This window comes from Thermobia domestica, chromosome 2 (genome assembly GCF_964235325.1).
Source record: "Thermobia domestica chromosome 2, izTheDome1.hap1.1, whole genome shotgun sequence".
In the NCBI taxonomy this organism is placed as follows: domain Eukaryota; kingdom Metazoa; phylum Arthropoda; class Insecta; order Zygentoma; family Lepismatidae; genus Thermobia; species Thermobia domestica.
In genome coordinates this window covers 355,630,877-355,651,719 of record NC_137455.1, presented here as the reverse complement: position 1 = coordinate 355,651,719, position 20,843 = coordinate 355,630,877, and the positions used below count along the sequence as shown (strand labels likewise).

The window sequence follows — 20,843 nt, the reverse complement described above, 5'->3', positions numbered from 1 at the left end:
AATATATAGTTTCTATACTAACAATATGAATCTTGTAACACTAAGACCTAAAACTTGGTTGAACTGATGTTGTCCTCCATAAAACTCGTGAAATTTCTCGTCTCAACTCGAAAATGGCCATGTTGCTCTTGTCGTCTCGAATTCAAAATATCCTCTTGGCTCGACTCTCGTCTCATTATTAATTTCCAGTTTCAACTTGTCTCGTCGGCAACAATATTGTCTTCTGCATTAGCTGAAAATTTCAGGAGAGGGTAAAGAAGTGATTTATAAAGTACGCAACTTTTGAAATCCCCGCCATTTTTGTTCTAGTAAGTTGGCAGCACTGAACGTTACCTGATCTTTATCATTTGTCTTTGTAGTTACTAAGTCAACGAGCGCCGAATAGCGCATAATTGTCATCGCAGAACATTCACCAGTCTCTGCATAATACTATACACCACATTTGAAATTAGTTTTCTCTATAATAACATCCTGTTCCGTTGTGAGGCGCCCTGTCCCTACCCGTACAGAAAACAGATGACGATCAGGCGCTCCGTGACCATCATCCACAAAGACAACAGATGAAAATCGTGTAACGTTCAGTGCTACCAACTTACTAGAACAAAAGTGGTTTTGCATTTCAAACTTGTGTTCTTTATGAGACACACTTTATAAACTCCTGCCGTTTCAGTCTAGATGTAAAACGGATAAATGCTTATTTTAGGTACTTGCAAGGCATAAAATAAAACAAAGTCAATTATAAACACAAAGAAATTTAATAATATTCTCCTTGTATTTACAATAAATGATATTTTGTGTACTTTGACTGATTTATGATTTATAACTATTAACAACATGATAAGGGTTGCTTGATGTGGAAATCTGATTCAATTTTAATATATCATTATCAACACTTTAGTACAAAAATATTTTATACAAGTCAGATTCATAACTTTTAATAATGAGTAGCGGAAATGGAAGACAAGTGTTACATACAATACGAAATACTGATACTGTTTGGTCGTTTTGTCTTTTATTTTTAACACGTCCATGTATTTAAATGACTAAACTAAGACTTTATAATTTCTCCAATTCACCGAAAAAAAATGCTTTTTAAAATCTCGGACTTTTGACAATTGCCGATTTTCGAAAGCTTTCGAAAGTTTCGAATTGCGAAAAATTTCAAATTTAAAGCAAAAATACATATCTCAACAAAAATCTGAAGATATACCAAAATTCATATCATTCATGAAATCCAAATTTTATTTAAGAAATCCCGACATTTCAAATTTCGAAGTTTTCAATTCTAGGAAGTAAATTTTTAGCAAAATTCAGTTTGTCTATTACGCTTATTTTTGTTTTCGAGTTTTATTAAACGGAAAAGAGCATTAATTTTATGAGCACATCTTCAAGTCGCATTATATATCGTAGTACACTGTTCGCCCATTAAGTGGTTGTGGGTCTCTAAAAGCATGGTCGATCAATTCGCCTTGATCATTCCGAAGTTTCCGGAACTCAGCCAACTGCAAAAGCAAAGAAAGTCAACAAAATATTTTTCAAAGAACTAGCTTGTCATTTTTGTTTCTATATAAAATATCTCCCTAATAGCATTCTAGACTTTTAGTAAACTTACTCAAACTTTTAAGGCCAAGTTTGTAGACATGCACAATTTTGCATTTCCATGACTTCAGACCTAACCAAGGATATAGGAAACGTGCTAGTTCTTCGACTGCAAGCTTGTTTCAGACGTGAAAACAATACATAATATAAGGCTAGCCTTAAAATTCCTTTAAATTAACACACCTGTCAAACATGACTTAAAAATTACATTCGGCAAAGCCATACACAAAGAGAACCTCTAAGGTTAAGTCTGACACGCAAGCATTCTTGCGCAACTTTCATTTTTACACCTGGTCTAAGCATACACAGGTTCGCACATCAAACCTATCTGGACTCCAGGCATGACTTGAAATTTTAATTACGCAAAGGCACACACACAATGTATTTCCAAGATTAAGCCTGTCAAGGAAAATTAAAGGCAAACTTAGAACTGTAGATGTGCTTGCTTACTAGATGTATAAATTTGGGTTCATACGAAGTCTGAAAACCTAATACCTGGGATGAATGATACAGAGTACTATACTGGTGAATCACAGAGCCACTTGTATTCAAGCATGTTCGAAAATGATTAGTTGACTCACTCTTCATCGAGTACCAGAAGAAATAAATTTATACAATGTATGTGAATTCCACTGCTCGCAGAAAAAGCAGGAGTGACAGAAATTTGAAGCAGCGGTAACTGGTCATGAGTTTTTGATCTAGAAAATCCGAAATTTAGGAGTAATCCAAAAATCGGCCATACACCTTATTCCCCTGATGTAGCACCATTCCAAAATTTTAAAAACTGTCGTAAGGGTTCTGCCACTACCGAGATCCAATCAAGGCGCAGCATCGAACACGCGCTTCGGAAAGGGAATTCTATGAACTGATCGGGCAGTGTTACAAACAACTCGATTCACGAGAGCATTACTTTGTGTTAGGACTAGGGTCATAATGATAGATTGGCTGATTTGGAGTTAAGTGGACCCGCTCAACACTGAGGGTATTTCAGAAGTCCATTGCTTAACACAGAATCCGAACTACATGAGCTCCCACCGAGAATGGAACGCGATCGCTAATCGTATAGTCATGAGTAAGCGCAGGCAGGAATTACTTATATGAAATTTAGGAATATATATATATATAATATTAGCTGAACCTGTGCTCTCTACACAGTGCATCATTCACATATGAGCATGAATCTCCTTGTCATTTCCCACAACATCAGTACATGTCCCTTTCAGACACAAATGAAAGATGTCTTGATAAAAATTGGCAACGGGTGTCAAAAAGGGGAGACTTTTTCGGTTATTTTTTCAATATCTCCGCATCGTTTGCAAGATTTGAGCCTACTTCCGGTTGGAGTTTCTAATGCATGTATAATCAGTGTTTTCTTTCTTCTTGCATGCAGTATGTAATAAGCAAATACATTACACACACAATTAATTATAAATTCAGTGATATATGGTGTTCATTGTGCAAAACACTCCAAACAATAAACATTCATATTAAACTGGAGAAATGGTTATCCTTTGTTTTTCATTATCATTTGAGAATGAAACAAACGCCTGAAATATATACAACTCATGTATACAAATATAAATGTTGGAATGTATAACTCGTAGGATATGATGCTTTACTTTTCTAAAATTTCAACATTTCCAGTGTATTCCTAAAAAAAATGTAAGAAAGAATTAATAACCATGTTTTTTTTCTTTTCAATATTCAATTAGAACTGAGCAATCTATACGAAATTTGCAATCAATCAGTGAAAACAGCATCTTTCTAGAGCCTATGGTTCCCGAGAACTTACTGTCAAAAGGATTGGCCACAAACATATAAACGTCCACAAACATATAAACTTTTCTAGCATTTTAATATATAGACTAGCTGAATCTGCGCTATTTACACAGAGCACAGTTCTAATATGAGTGTAAATCTCCTTCTCACATCTCACTATATCTGTACAAGTCCCTTTATGAACACAACTAAAGGATATTAAAGCTCTTAAAGGGGGTGAATTGCTATAGACAAACATAAAAATGTAGTATTTTAATATATACAATGTTGGGGGGGGGAAGGGGGGTATGGCAAACTTGGAGAAGTGATCGTACCAAATGCATATATTTTTTCTCTTATAATTTCATATCCGAGTATGCCTCATTGTGGGTCCACAAGCCTTCGAAGTTGCCAGCTACAATAGGTTTTGTCATTCAGATTAAAGCAAAGCGCCTGAAATGTCCATCAACCCGCTACACGTAACTCCTCTACCGGTTGCATTTCACAATTGTTAATAGGGCCAAAACGACACACAGTGGGGCGAAAACGCAAAAAGCTGGCCAAAAGTAAAAAAAAAAAAAAAAAAAACGAAAGTTAGTAATATAGGAATTCTTTTATGTAGTTGGCTAGAGTGATGTTAGAAGGGCCCAAATCCATAAATAGAATAGGGTTTTTACTTTATTCCGACTACCTGAGATACTCTTAAGTAGACCCTTCAGCAGATCAAATGCATAGAGAACAATAGAAGAATTGTGACGCGTCCGTTGAAACGGTTGTAACTTTCGAACGCGTTCATAGTTTTTAAATCTGTAAAGTTTTCCTATGTCGTACTGGTAAGTAGAATAAGTGTATGAAGTGAAAAATTAATAATAATGATGTAATAATTTATAATTTGAATCGCAAGTCAGGCAAAATTTTCACATTGTTTATATATTTTATTAACTTCAAGCGTTGAAAACATTATCTGCACCCTCGTGCACCACGTTCATATTCTGTAGAATGGTAGTCTGAATACTAGTTAATGCTGTCGACAAAAACGTAGCTGCCAAAACGTGCCAATTACGAAGCGTGTTGATGTTAATTATTGTTCATTTAATGTTACAGTGACAAGCCGTTGCAGTTATCATAACCGAATCAAATACCAATAATTTGTGTCATTTAAGTAATAATACATTTCTAATAACTAAGAACGTAAGTAACAAGTAATTGTTCATCAAAATATGTGAAAAAAGTAAATGTTAAAAAAAAAAGATACATTGTGAAAATTACGAAGTATGTTGACATTCTTGTTATTCCGCCATTTTGGATCCGCCATTTTGTTTTTCTCAACTTTAGTTGCAGAATCGTAATCAGCAACCTCAATAACCCCTTTATGGCCACTTTTGAGAACATTTCTACGACTTTTTCGACTTTTGCAAATTTTATTCCGCCATTTTGGATCCGCCATTTTGTTTTTTTTTAACTTTAGTTGCAGAATCGTAATCGGCAACCTCAATAACCCCTTAATACTAAATTTCATTCAATTTGAATATAGTTATCATATTTTGGCCAGCTTTTTGCGTTTTCGCCCCACTGTGCGACGCCTAAAATGTGGAATAGAAAAATAGACTTTTTTTTTTTTTTTTGAAAATTTGAATGAGAACTGGCAACTCTACACAAAATTTTGAAATCGACGAGTGAAAACGGCACGTTTCCAGCACTTGTTTCTTTTTCCGAGATCTCATTGTCGAAACGATTGCCCATAAACATATGAACTTTTCTAGCATTTGAAATTATCATGCGTTAGTTACGAATTAATAAAAGTAAGTAAATATGTTGATGAACTGATACAAAGTACAATGTTAATCTATTATACATTGACAATTAAAGAAGAAAGAAGTATAAATGTTAATAAAGAATATACATGTTGATCTTTCTAGAAATATCTAGACTAATAACTACATTTACGTTTTACACTTATTTGCATGATTCTAATAATCCCAGAGAGAGAATTGTCAAATCCTTGAGGTAAAGCAACGAACACTATGCTTTGACAAGAAAAAAAGCTATTCTACAATAATTCAACTAAACTGAAACCTAATCTATTCCAAACCTTTGACGTACTATGGAGGTATAACTTAGATTTGTTCCCGAAATCATAAAAATTGTATATTGACTATAGAATTTAGAATTTAGAGAAAAGATATTCAGCTTAGAACTAGAAAATGTAAATAAACAAAGAAATAAAAGAAAGATAATTAATATAACCGAAAGAAAGAAACTACAAATTGACAAGAAGACACAACATGTAGAAATGTGGTAAGATTGCATACGTTTGTAACTCTAGGTAGTTTTCATGGAACACTGAGTAAGATCCAAAAGTTGTTGAAAGGAAATATCCGGTTGCAATGATGTGAACAGAATTTGGGGTAGATGGTTGAAATTCATCTCAAATGTAGAAGGGACTATGAAGATTGTATATTCCAAAACCAAATTGTTCTAAAATGGATTAAACATTTTAACAAAAATCACGAATCATGGACATTAAAGTCAAGGGAAAATTAATGAAAAAAATGAAGTCGTCCACACATCTCAAAAACTATAATAACGAAATGGCTAATTGAAAGTTTATTGCAAAGGTATAACGAAGAGTTTAAAACGATGTATACCCTGTAGCACGTAAGGTACATGTGGATATATCATTGTCAAAAGTCAAATTGTTTGAGTAAAATCAATAATAATGATAAAATATAAGATAATCAAGAAAGTTCTATTGTTTTTCCACCCAAGCCTTTCGAACATCGATAAGTCACCTAAGACGTATCTGGAAGATCAAAAATAGCTCTCATCAGCATCGAAGACCTTCTGCCAACGTTCTGGAAGGCCAAGACATCTTGCCAGAGTTTCTTGCTTCAATAAGTAAAAATCAATTTTGCGATGTCCTTGTTATATTTGAAGAGTAGGATCACCTGCTGCGAAAGTTTGTAAGCATAAATCTAGTATGAACAAAGAAATTCATACGCCTTCCAAACGGGCTGTATTGGACTTTGCTGTGATATCCCCACGACAAAACAGAAGACACTCTAGTCATTTGCCGAGAACTAAACTTCTCAAAGCATTCATTGTTTTGTATTCTTAAATAATCAGAGCTGAAGTGCTATAGGAGAGTAAAATGCAAATAATAAACACATCAGGTAACATGATAAAGAGAATGTGAATATCTTATCCAACGTTTCGAAGGACACCCGGTAAGTGGATATAAATAATAAGCACATTATGTAACACAGGAAAAAAATGTGAATCTCTGATTCAACATTTCGAAGAACATGCTAAGTGAATACAAATAATAAGCACAAAAGGAAGCTCGAGAAAGAAAATGTGTCTCTCATCCAAAGTTTCGAAGGAAACGGTATATGGATACAAATTTGATATTCAGATGAAGCGAGTTTCAATCTTCATGCACCTTTGAACAGAAAAAAATTATCACTTTTACCGTGTTGTACAGGTTAAAACAAACATTGCAGAGAATGATCTGCTGGTAGAAATTAATGAGCAACAACCATCAATACGATGCGATCTCCTGCCATAAAGAAAGAAAGAAAAAAAAACATAGTTGCGATTTATTGAAGATGACGTTGCTGGGCAAGAACGTCTACCAAGACACAGAAAACAGGGACACAGTAAACCAGGTTGTGTATAGAGATGAAATCTGCACCCAAATGTTCCACGACGTAAACAGAGTAATAGACCGAGATAAATGAACGTGGCAACAGAACGGAGTAAAGGCTTATACAGTCAGGGAGACTATGGCATGGCTCAGAGCTAATACTCCTGGCTTTATTGAACCTAACGATGGCCATCAAAATGTCCAGATCTTAACGTAATAGATTTTAGCAATTGGAGTCAACCATTACACCAAATTACACCAAGTACATAGGAGAAAAACCACAGACACTGACAGCTTAAAATCTGTTGAGAGTAGCTTGGAACAATATTCCCCATGAAACTACCCAGAATGTGTAAGTTGATTACACAGTCCACGTCGTTATGTAACAGCACATGGAAAGCATTTTGAACATCTGAATTGCATGGGGTAAAATACACAAACAAGCAACGTATAACACAGATACAGTCATATTAAATGAAGTATAATAATATTTCTGGTTTTCTGTAGGATAACCTGTAGAATACCGAGGTGTTACTGGTGTTACATAGCCATAGAAGAGAACTTTATGTACAAACCTGTTCCTCAGAGATAGGTATGTGGCTTGGATAAAGAATCCATGTGACAATTTCATTACAAGTCGGTGTTGTCAGAGAACCTTGGTAATACAGATACCCGTGGTGGAAATCGTTAACAAACCACTGCAATGAGGTTGGTAGCAAATCAGTTTGCGTTCCTGCTTGTTGTATTCTAGAAAGGGCAGACACCAGATCGTTCAGATCAGGATTGTTTACTGAGCTTATCTGAAAATAAAATGAAAATAATTTTATCAGTTTTAGGAACAACCAAAATATTCTGATAAATTCTGGTAATCAGCATGCAGATGATTTAAAAAGCGTTAATGTTATGTAATAACCATTATCCTTAAAGCTATATTGTGACAATGGCTGGGATAACATTTGCACGTACGTTGTCGAGCAACATGACGCCATGTGTTTTGAATATTTCTGGATTCTCGAGTGTAAAGTTGCGGTACATCTTATAGCTGTAAAGACAGCGCGGTCCAGGTAAGTAATCAATCTGTTCCTACAGAATACCTAGATAATGAAGTTTCGGCGAAAGAACTTGGTTAGTGAGAGGAAACACTTAGTACAAAATAACCAAAGTATCCGCTTTTCGCCATAACTTCCCGTTCGTCCGCCTCTCCCGATTGTCGCTCTCTCTACCTCCTTGGTTATATTTAGTGTGTATGCGAAAATTAACATTGCGTCATTAGTTTGTCCGCAATCTATTGTTCGATGTCTGACAGACTCCGCGTAGTACTAATGTGACAAAAAACATGCGTAGGACTAAAGGGTAAATTCGATTTTAAAAATCTTTGGAAAGGATGTCTTCCGGAGGCTCGCGAGTTTGTCTTGAAGTAAAGCCAGTCAAAGCTACTATATAAATCCCTTTCAATACATTTTGACTTCAACATAACCCCGCCAGACACCTTTTAACATACCCGCTCAGGTACGTTTGTACTGAACTATTTCTTTTGTCTTTACGATCTGAAGCTCCTGCACTTTCACTAATGTTAATAACCTTTAATCGTATTTATAGAAAATCACAAATTAGGCTTCAAATCTTAATATAATATATTATTTTCAACTAGATTCTTCCTGAGCAAGCTTTTACATCATGGAGAATCACAAGCAATACAATGTTCTGCTTCGGAGCCATGCATACTTATAGAAAGGTTTGACTTTTTATATACAAAGTAAACCTGAAAGATGCGCACAAACTCCGGGAGGTGATTCGTGACATCAAAAGAAGGCAAAACGCCCTCTTGCATGCTGTCAAATTCTGCGTAGTGTACGCTGGGCACATCTTTCTATTCAGTTCCAATTGTCAGGATTTGATTTTCGATTCCAAGTTGGCGCCTCTGTCACCCTTATACGACGCGGAATTTGACAACATACAACGAGACTTTTTGTCTTCTTTTGATGTCATGGATCACCTCCCGAAGTAATAGCACATTTTTCTGTTCCGTTACAATTGTCACGATTCGATTTTCGATTCCAAGTTGGCACCCCTGTCACTCTTACACGACGCGATATTCGACAATATGCAGGAGGATTTTTGTCTTCTTTTGTTGTCACGAGTCACCTCCAGGAGTTTGTGCACATCTTTCAGGTTCACCTTGTATATCGTATAGTGTGAGTGTGAGTGTATGATTTACGAACAATCCTGATAATGCAGTTATGACAAACACAACAAAACTGAACTTTCACGTTACGAGTTCATTACATACACTTCTTGGACGAGTTCACCAGAATCCAAATTAATTGATGAATTAATTAAGCTGTCTACATGATGAATTCCTCAAAAGGTTTCGGTAATATTAGGCAAAACTATTGTTGCACAAGGATCCTATTTTTCTCTTTTTCTTCCTCCTTTCCTTTTCTTCCTCTACTGTTGACAGACCAGGATCGAAATTGTTGCCAGATCTAGGTACATACAGTAGATGGATAAATATGAACAGCCACATAACAATACAAAAAATACTGAAGATTCGGAGAAAATCTTTATAACTCCACTAGCCTAGTTCTAATTTCACGTAGTTCAACAGTATAAAGATCCTAATTGATGGTTTTTCTATGCCAGAGAAAGACAAGATGAATTAATTCTGCATTAGATTACCATACCCAAAATAACATATCTGGGAATGGATGGATGGAAACTGTCCTGGACCTTAATAAAGATCCAGTCACAGTCCTGACCGTCTGATGCAATTGTCTAACTGATCCAGTTTTTCTGTCTTATCAAAAGTGATAATTCAATTTAGGAAACTTTCCTGGTTATTCATTATGCTCAGAGAGCTGCACACCTTCAGGTAACAATTCATCTTGGTTGGTGTCATGTTACATTCTTGAGTCCAACTTTTTCACCTCCAGACAACGCTTTTGTTGGCCGTGCCAACTCATGTGGCATCCACGAGTCCAACTTTTTCACCTCCAGATGACGCTTTTGTTGGCCGTGTCAACTCATGTGGTATCCACGAGTCCAACTTTTTCACCTCCAGATGACGCTTTTGTTGGCCGTGTCAACTCATGTGGCATCCACGACTCCAACTTTTTCACCTCCAGATGACGCTTTTGTTGGCCATGTCAAGTGGCACTCATCAGTCCCAACATTTTTACCTTCCCGAGTGAACGGAGTCGACGGAGTGGTCCATTATATATCCACGTCCTCTGCAACTGCACGAACACTTCCGAGGATTCGCATCCACGGTGTTCACGAGGAACTCATCCGAACATTGTGTCGGTCGGTGCCCACGAGACTCATTTGCAATGCTGCGTCATCGAAACATAATTTGGCCATCCTTGGTCCAAATCCAAATGCACTCTTATTTTCTTTTTTATTTGGTTTACTGTGCAGAATGTCCTAGTTTGAAATCGTAAAGAAACATTGCTCGCACTTGTATGTTTTCCATGGCGCACTTTCATATAATTCTGTCCAACAAAGCCTGCCTTTTGACTTTCTGTATACCCAATCCTGTTTGCTGGATGTATACTGAGTTTGTGACATTAAACCCCTAATATTAATCCATTTCTCTCTTATCTTGCTGAGACAAATTTCCCACAAGATCTCAAAGCGGACATCTCATTCTCACTAACCTAATATGCATAATAATATTATCTTGTTCACTTACCCCTTTCCGCCCGAACCGCACAATCGTGCGGATAGCTTTTCTGTATTACACAAGCGAGAATGTTTAATTTTTCACGCTAACTACGGCTTCAAAACACACACATTGTGCGAGGCCACTTTCTCAGAACCTACGATGGACCCACGCATTGTTTTAATAAAATGTTCTATACATGTTTCATGTAGTATGGAAAAACCGGTTACATAATCTAAGAATTTCTACTCCCGTGCGGAAAGGGTTACTGGAAGTGGCACTTCTACGTCTTCGATGCACTCTACGTCCCTGATGTTCATATAGTAGATTTATTCGAAATGTTATTCCATCCCTTGTATCTTCAGGAGAGAAAGAAAAATGCCCTATCCTTGGATATTATTACAGTTTGTATTAAGTTAATTTGGCTGGAAACTTACGTCATAAAATAGTGCGACAACCACTATGCCATCTTCATGCTTCTGTGCCTCTTCAAATGTTCCATATGCAGTATTGTAGTGCACTATGTGTTCTTCCATTGGGAGTCTGCGAAAAGAACATTAGCATTAAGGAATAGAAGTAAATCAATTTCGATTCTTAAAATAACTGCAGATATTTTCGACATAATCCAAGCAAAAGAAAAAAAGGAAAAATTTCCGAGAGACAAAATACTATTTTTAGACTACAATGATATGGACAAATGCCTTATCAGAACATGTATTGTGTTTTTGTATATACATGTGTATAAGAGCATGTATTTTTCATTTTTTCTCCTGTAAAATTTGTCGAACTGGATTTAACTGTTTAGCATAACAGATCTCAATTATTAACAAGTGCTGAAAAATGTATTTAATTATTTAAAATGAAAAGTCTAAATATAAAATCCCTTGTCTCTAATGATAAGAAAACCATTCTCTTTCAGATAGTATTATGTCCAGTTTTTCTTCACTGGAACTGGGAACAAGATTTTTCGAGATACGACCATCTTATTATAATAATATTGGAAACTTTGTTTTCTTTCTTCCACGTCGAATTAAAAAAAAAATTCTTTCTTATTAGTACGTTACGTCACAAATTCTGGCCCAGATATTGATTAGTCAATCAGAATTTTTTCTTTTATAGCGTATACACACACCCACGTATATATATACACACACACAGAGCCAATTGATATGGCATAAACATACATGTCAAACCTATCCGTAATAGGGCACACACACATGTCGTAATGATACTAAAAACACTGCCAACAATGTGAATGATATTGTCACTAAACACACTGCAAGAAGACGCTAGAAATATTAATTTTAGTGGAAATAATGCTAGTTTAGTCACTAGACAATATTTAAAAGGCGCTAAATTTCCATTTTAACAGTGATAAATGAACCAATTGTTTTTAATAAAAATATCTTGAAAAATTTCTAGATCAAGCGACAAAGTGCTACATTGGTAACACTGATAACAAGAGAAAAACGACAACCGCCTCACGTTTACGCGCACGTGTATAAATTTTTGACGTACAATTATATCATGTCAAACAATTATTATAATTGCCCCAATGATCAAAACATAACATACTAATCCGTCAAAACTAATGAAAACAAGGCAGTATATCATTTTGACATACTATAGTTGCTCACATTTTTTTATGTTCATGGCGGACATATCCATAATGTCAAAAAATCGACATATTTCCTTATTCAAAGCAATTCATTTGTACACACTAAAGTATATCCAAATTTGAAGACATGCCTTTTTGTGTGTGTCATTTTGAGTCGTTTCGGGCTTTCTGTGTAAGGGTTACTGGATTTTAGCAGGGTTGTAAATGAGCGCATTTATTTGAGCTAATTCACGTGAGCACGCTTGCTTTTTGTGAGTTTTATCGTAAGTTAACACTCACTTGCAAAGATCTGAGCGTGAGTTGAGTTTAGCTCTCTCTCTCTCTCTCTCTCTCTCTCGCTCAATTCAAGTTATTAGCTATTTACGAGTCAAACGTTTATCATTCCTTACTTGTTCTTTGGCCTCTGATATTAAGACACTCATTCTATAAATTCAGAGAATTCTCTGTTAAACACCTTAATAAAGTAACTGGCAAGTGGTAACATACCTTTTTCCATTGAATGTATGTTCACTACCTACACTGGAATTTTCACCCCAATGGAAATGGATTTCCTTGAATTCATAGCTCCCTGTAAGAGGACCTCCTTGAAGAAGGTATGGTCTCAGCGTAGGACCAAAGGTCACTTTAGCTGTAAAGAAAGGTGAAAAATTATTTCAGGTCTATACAATGGAACCTCGGCATACGAGGCTAATTTAGTTTACAAAGCTATTTGTATCATAAAAATCTCTTGTCCTGTATCGAATTTTCCGATACAAAACAATAAGAAAACCCGGTCAGTCTGTTGCAGCTTCTCCAAATAGAAAATATAAAAATTAATTAATATTATATTTATTATACAAATCAATGTAATCCTTATCCATTTAAAACATTTTTCGTTATAGAAAAGGAAAGGAGCTATATATAGAGAAAGAGCATCTGTATATGTGCATCCAGATGCTTATCAAAGTAATAGGGGTAAAGGATTTAAATTTTTCGCAAAGAGTAATGCCATAAACACATTCTTGCTGTGTGCAGAACGGAAGCAAAAGCTGAAGCCTGAAGTGCGCGGTCGTAGGCCCAGAAAAATAGGGAGTCTAGGGTGAAGTTCCCAGCTAGCCGAAGGCTAGTCTAATATATAAAAATAACCAGTTGTGAATGCTTCAAGAGCATTGCCAGAACGAATTTTAAAAGAATGGAGAAATGGAGCGGGAAGGATAACTGTGATTGTTCCTAGATGCAAATCTTTTTATCCGCAACTTGTTCTGTTTCTCCCAAAAATTCGCAATATATCATCTCTCTATGACTTACAGTTCCCGGAATATGGCTCCTAAAATCTCCCGAAATTCGAACTTTTTTGGCCAATATCTGGGGAACGGTGACGAGCTGGCCAGTAGCCAGTTGATCAGTGCCCACCAGTTAGTATTTGGTACCAAAATGTTCACCATCCTCTTAGGTATTGATCAACACCAATATGATCTCTCCGTGAATTACGGTTCCCAAAATTTGGCTCCTTAAATCTCCCGAAATCGGAACTATTTTTTTGGCTAATATCACGGGAACTGTAAGTCATAAAGAGATGATATTGGTGTTAATCAATACCTAACAGGATGGTAAACATTTTGGTACCGATATTAATTGATCTCCGGCCAAACCAGTGACCAGTTGGACAGTGACCAACGGTTATTATTAGGTACCAAAATATTTACCATCCTCTTGGGTATTGATCAACACCAATATGATCTCTCTATGACTTACAGTTCCTGAGATGTGGCTCCATAAATCTCTGGAAATCGGCCAATTTTTTATCAATATCTCGGGAACGGTAAGAGTGCCGCGAAAAATCTAATCACTTTCTCAGATAGGTTTTTATGCTCTATCGAATGCAGGATTCAAAAATTGAAAAAATCGCAAATAACAGACAGACACACAAACAGAGATTTCAGTAACGAACTTTTAAGTTCGTTGGAAATGATGCTGCTTGCCATCAAATTACGTGAAAATTTGTGGTCATGCTGGTCATGCTGCTCATTCAGAAAAGATATCTCCGAGTTGGCAACACTGCAGACAGTGAATAGTCTGTACATGGTGTGAAGAGCAACGAAAGTGCTGCATTCGGGAAACTTTATGTGCGGAGACAAAATATTGGATATTAATTCGTCTTAACGAGTGTTTATACAAGTGTGACACAGTATTCCTTCAGTGATAAAGGTTATTAATATATATGTTTATCAAATAGCTACACATGAGCAGTTAAAATTTTTGATGTATTTGCTGAAAATATATGGTGCTGCGAGTTGGTGTTCAGTGTAGTGCTGCATTTATCCATTACCACCGGGCATAATAAGTGATAATCTAAGTTCCAAGTGTGAATATGTTGTGCCTAATAATTATACAATTGATCTTATATATTAATGACAATTGTAAAGATACAAATGGATGGCGCGATGGCTATACAGTATGATTAGCGAAAGGTACCCACTGCCATAGACCAAAATATAAGCCATCCTGTATTCTAAGTGTTCTTATATTATAATGCATAGTCCAAATATATTTAAATGTATTCCAGTGTAAATCCTGTGTTTCTTCATTAATATTTATAATCTGTGTGGGTGATTGTACTCATACGCGCGTTATCACTACCTGAGATCGTTTACTAAACATATGTTGTGTGCGATTGCTATTCTCATACATCACGTATATTGCTAAACGATGCACCTCTACAAGGTGAAATAATTACCATCACAAAATGCTGAACCAGTTGAAATGAATTTTTGATATAGTTGTCACCTCCACGAACTGGATTTTAAAAATGTTACTTTCTGCTCTTTAAGCTAAAGTTGTGTAGCAAATTTTCTTTCTCTATTTACAGATCGCTCACAATGGAGAAGGAAGTAACAACCACACCTGCCAACGGTCATCATTGAGTTTCTGTACAAAATAACCAATTACTCAGCCATATCCATTCAACACAAATTGCTTCTTGTGTAGTGGATGATACCTAGGGATGATACCTAGTGGTGATTTCAGTCTGCTGAACCAACAGGGTACGGTAGACCATCAACTGCAGTCAACAATATTAACAAAGATCACATTGGCAAATGCGTAACCACACGGCAGTTTGTTGAAGCAACTGGATTATCTGTAGGTAGTATTCTAATATTAATACAGTCTTTAGGCTAAAGAAAACGTGGTATCCATTGCGTGCCACACTTGCTTACAAGCGAACAGAAACAAATCCACTCTGCCAATCACGCACAAAGTAAATCAGAAGTATGGGATGGCAAATGTTTTGTTTCCTCTATATAAAAGATCTCAGTCTAAGCGGATAAGATTTCAAATTGAATTTCCTAAGTTGCATGTGTAGTGATATTAAGTAGGGATAAACCTTATTTTCTATTTAACTGTGACTTGTAAACCAACGAACTTTCCATTTCGCACAGTGCTGCACATATTACAATAATAGTCTTCGAACAAATAAAAAAAAAGTTAAAACACATATAAATCAATACAATTGTCTCAATTGATAGATACTTTCACAATTATTAAAAGGTGTAATTAAAAAGAGAAAACATTGTTTCTGCTTTGAAAAGGACAAACATGGTTTCGCTTATAAAACCGCAAACACGGTTTCGGGCGGCTTTCGCTTTCGAAAAGAGCTTTTGCGGTTCCCGTTTGGATATACGCTTTTGCAGTTTCGGTTTTAAGAACCGCATTTGTGGTTTCGGTTTAGAAAACCACATTTGCGGTTTTCGGTTTTCAGAAAACCGGTTTTCTCAAAAACCGAAAACCGCAAATGTAAAAATTCGACAACACTATCCTCTACCCTCTTCCTATACCCTGACCTTGTCCTATTTCTGTTTAATCGTCTCACCTTCATTGTAGGCGGTTTATCAGTGACCAAGAACTCACTGTGTGTGTGTGAAACAGTGGTGTTATTGTCAACATCCAGGGTATTACCAAAGTACATTTATGGCATCGAAAGAACAGTGGGCTAAATGTATCACAGTGAATGAAGGATACTTTGAGAAACATATATATATATATATATATATATATATATATATATATATATATATATATATATATATATATATATATATACTATGTGATCAAAAGTATCCGACATCTCCAAAACATACGTTTTTCATATTAGGTGGGCATTGTGCTGCCACCTACTGCCAGGTACCCATTATCAACGACCTCAGTAGTCGTTAGACATCGTGAGAAAGCAGAATGGGGTGCTCCGCGGAACTCACGGACTTCGAACGTGGTCAGGTAATTGGGTGTCACTTGTGTCAGAAGTCTGTACGAGAGATTTCCACACTCCTAAACATCCCTAGGTCCACTGTGTTTGATGTGATAGTGGAGTGGAAACGTGAAGGGACACGTACAGCACAAAAGTGTACAGGCCGACTTCGTCTGTTGACTGGCAGAGGCCGCCGACAGTTGAAGAGTGTCGTAAAGTGTAATAGGCAGACATCTATCCAGACCATCACACAGGAATTCCAAACTGCATCAGGATCCACTTCAAGTACTATGACAGTTAGACGTGAGATGGGAAAACTTGGATTTCATGGTCGAGCGGCTGCTCATAAGCCGCACATCACGCAGGCTTGAACAATGGAAAAACGTTGTGTGGAGTGACGAATCACGGTAAACAATGTGGTGATCCGATGGCAGGGTGTGGGTATGGCGAATGCCCGGTGAACGTCATCTGTCAGCGTGTGTAGTACCAACAGTAAAATTCGGAGGTGGTGGTGTTATGGTGTGGTCGTGTTTTTCTTGGAGGGGGCTTGCACCCCTTGTTGTTTTGCGTGGCACTCTCACAGCGCAGGCCTACATTGATGTTTTAAGCACCTTCTTCCTTCCCACTGTTGAAGAGCAATTCGGGGATTGCGATTGCATCTTTCAACACGATCGAGCACCTGTTCATACTGCACGGCCTGTGGTGGAGTGGTTACACGACCATAACATCCCTGTAATGGACTGGCCTGCTCAGAGTCCTGACTTGAATCCTATAGAACACCTTTGGGATGTTTTGGAACGCCGACTTCGAGCCAGGCCTCACCGACCTACATTGATACCTCTTCTCAGTTCTGCACCTCGTGAAGAATATGCTGCCATTCCCCAAGAAACCTTACAGCACCTGATTGAAAGTATGGCTGTGAGAGTAGAAGCTGCCATCAAGGCTAAGGGTGGGCCAACACCATATTGAATTCCAGCAGTACCGATGGAGGGCACCACGAACTTGTAAGTCATTTTCAGCCAGATGTACAGATATTTTTGATCACATAGTGTATATATAAAGGACACAAGTACACGCACACAAAATATCATGGTCTTAGTTCAACTATTAAAAAGGTTATGAACCATTATGCAAAACTTCTTGAACGTCCTTTGTGTTATAAATAATTAAAAATCATAATATTCTTACCAGTATGTCCATTATTTTCAATGGTAACGTTAGTTACTTGTTTGCTGTTACTTCTATACAGAGGTGTGTTAGATCTTAGATTTACTTCCACAGTCTTAATATCAATTGGTGATTGGCGTGTTCCACCACATGTTGGAAAAATTCTAGGCCAGTGCTCAGGTCCTGGAACAAGAGATGGAAAACGTTAATTTGGAAGAAACATTGAAACAGTCGAGTAGCCGTCGTTGTGGTTCCTATACTGAAGGGTGTATTGGTGAGAGAAGACAGGAGTGGTTATCTGCGTTACTTTACAGAGTTGTCAAAATACAGAGTTCGGCAGAGAAACCTGACGGTTTTCAAATTGAAATTGTAATCACACTGATTATATGATATTTTATTTCCGAATAGAAACTACCTAGATATAACTCAAAACGTTATGAAGCATACCTTACCATTCTTTTTGAAAATTGCATTTTTATATTTTTCATAATTTTTCCCCCTATGTCTGAAAGTCGTATTCACGACCGGCGCAACAGAAAACTTTTACTCTTGTCGTCACAGTCAGCACCAGTATGTGTTGCTGTTGATTGTGTATTGCAGCAGTTAGGTAGGAAGGGGTCTAATTGTTGTTGCATACCCACGTAAAGATTAGGTGTAGACGAGCGTGTGGCGGCTGTTTGCAAGATGTATTTCCTTAAGCAGAGAATGACAATAGGTGAGGCGTTTGTGTTCATCGGTTCATTTAAGGAGACGCAGGAAATTTAGGCATACAAGTTTTCTGGTGTAGATGTTCCTGCAAAGAGCAGTAGGTGAAGGTTTGGTTTGGTGAAAAACGGTTCACAACAGGATCAGTTGCAAACACCAAAAAAAGAATCGAACCCTTCCGTTCGTACATCTCTTGTGGTAAATGGTACCAAAGTACAGATCCCAAGAAGCTCTCTGAAGTCAACAAGTAAGTTATCACAAGAAGTGGGTATTCCGTGTGTCAATGTGTTTTACATAGTCTACAAATGGAGCCGTACAAAATGACATGCGTCCAAGAACTCAAGAGGATAACAAGGTCAAACGTATCGATTACTGTATGTGTCTTCTTCAAACAAATGTGAGTGGTTTGATGAATCCGATCTGTTTTTCATGTGTGATGAAGCATAATTTTCTTTGCTGGGCCGTGCAAACTAGCAGAATACCAGATATAGGTTCGTGTAAAATCCTCACACGATTATCAACAGCCTTTCCATGACAAAACTATCGGAACCTGGTGTGCTGTGTCTGCCGGTAGGATTGTGAGTCCCATATTTTTTGAGTCAACAGTAAGATGTATATTGGAACTCTTGAAGAATTTTATGAACATTTGACAACCTTAGAACACAATTGTGCCTTCTTTCATCAGGATAGGGCAACCTGTTACCTTTCCCATGCGTCGCTTTCACTAATTCACAGAGGAAAAGACAGTCAGTAAAGAATTGTGACTATCGCGATCACTAGATCTGCCTACTTGTAATTTCTATCTTTGGGACAGTTTGAAGGTAAAATGTATTATAATAGGCCTAATACATAAGCAGACTTGAAGGGCAATATCAGTAGTGAAATTCGAAAGAATGACGTAGCAGAGTTGTATAGAGTGTACAACAACATGTTGAGGTGTGCACCAAAGTTCATTGTTGTACAAGGAGAATATTTCAGCACCTTCTGTAATTTACTGTAATTTTGATGAGCACAGATCCTTACTTTGATGATATATGTGTGTGTGTTTTTTCTGTATCATCAGATAGTAGTTATTTCCTTTTAAAACCACCCAGTCAACCTCATGAGAAGCGGGCTGGTTTTTCTTGAGCCATTCTATATGTGTATATGCGTTGACCTGTTTAGTCATCTGAAATCATTTTAGTCGCCATTGAGAGTTTTGATCACCAGAACATCGAGCATTCATCTTGGAGAGTTTTGTAAAAATATTTTAGTCGCCATGGAGACTTGGTCACCAGAACATTCAGCATTCATCTTGGAGAGTTTTGTAAAAATATTTTAGTTGCCATGGAGACTTGGTCACCAGAACATTCAGCATTCATCTTGGAGAGTTTTGTAAAAACATTTTAGTCGCCATGGAGACTTGGTCACCAGAACATTGAGCATTCACCTTGAAGAGTTTTGTAAAAACATTTTAGTTGCCATGGAGACTTAGTCACCAGAACATTGAGCATTCACCTTGGAGAGTTTTGTAAAAACATTTTTAGTCGCTATGGAGACTTGGTCACCAGAACATTGAGCATTCATCTTGGAGAGTTTTGTAAAAACATTTTAGTCGCCATGGAGACTTGGTCACCAGAATATTGAGCATTCACCTTGGAGGGTTTAGTAAAACAATCAATCAGTGATTTTCCGCCAATTCAACATTCATCAGAATCAGAGTGTTCCCAGTCGCAATACATTCCTATTGTAAGCTACAAACTTTCGGAAAACAGTTTACGCCATAAAGAACAGTGCTTCAGGAAAGCACCGTACCGTTAGACAATGGGGAAAAATGTGCTCGCAATGGTGGAAATCGTTTGAAAAATATAATTTGCAATAAGTAGGAGCGGTATGTTTTTATATCCAGTTCTTCTAACAAGTAAGCAAAACGTTTTAAATTATAGTTAAATTCGGAAATCAAGTAATATTTGTGAAATAATCAATGTGGTCACAATTTCATTTTCAGTGAAGCGCCGACATCTGAAAACATTAAGAGCAGTGAATGTCAATAGGCATAGCGAATTGCTTGTTGTGTTATGATATACAAAAATTTGAAGTGATTTGAAAATATTGTCACACGAAGCAAATGGAAAAACCTATACATAAAATATTGAGATTCTATAGAGAAGGAAAACAGTGTATGTATTGATGTTGATAATTTTTTTGTTAATATTCTTCAATATTTAAAGTTCTTTTTCATATTGGACAATTAAGTTGATAGTCATCTTGATGATTTAATGTTTAATCCCATGTTAAATAGTTTTACGTATTCAACTCAAAACGACGTAAAATACGTACGCGATTGTTTTCAAACAAAATTGATTTTGTTCAACTTATCCTTTTTGCTTTCTTGAAGAAAAAAAAAAACTTATGTACATGCAAGAAATTTCATCAAGCAACAAATTACGTATTTTTGCAATAAAAAGTAACGAACAACGTATTA

At 36.7% G+C, this 20,843-nt stretch overlaps 1 protein-coding gene across 2 annotated transcripts in view; it reads right to left on the bottom strand.

The window, feature by feature from the left end:
- Positions 1-771: 771 nt before the first annotated feature.
- The window catches only part of LOC145679880 (carbonic anhydrase 1-like), an 87,112-nt gene continuing 67,040 nt past the window's right edge, over positions 772-20,843 (bottom strand). For both annotated transcript variants that reach the window (XM_081750390.1, XM_081750389.1), the window contains exons 4-8: positions 17,696-17,857; positions 12,769-12,910; positions 11,102-11,207; positions 7,579-7,803; positions 772-1,502 (exon numbers count right to left, since the gene is read on the bottom strand). In XM_081750390.1, coding sequence (XP_081606516.1) covers positions 1,398-1,502; positions 7,579-7,803; positions 11,102-11,207; positions 12,769-12,910; positions 17,696-17,857 — 740 coding nt within the window. In that variant the 3' untranslated portion in view covers positions 772-1,397. The remainder of the gene's footprint in view (positions 1,503-7,578; positions 7,804-11,101; positions 11,208-12,768; positions 12,911-17,695; positions 17,858-20,843) is intronic.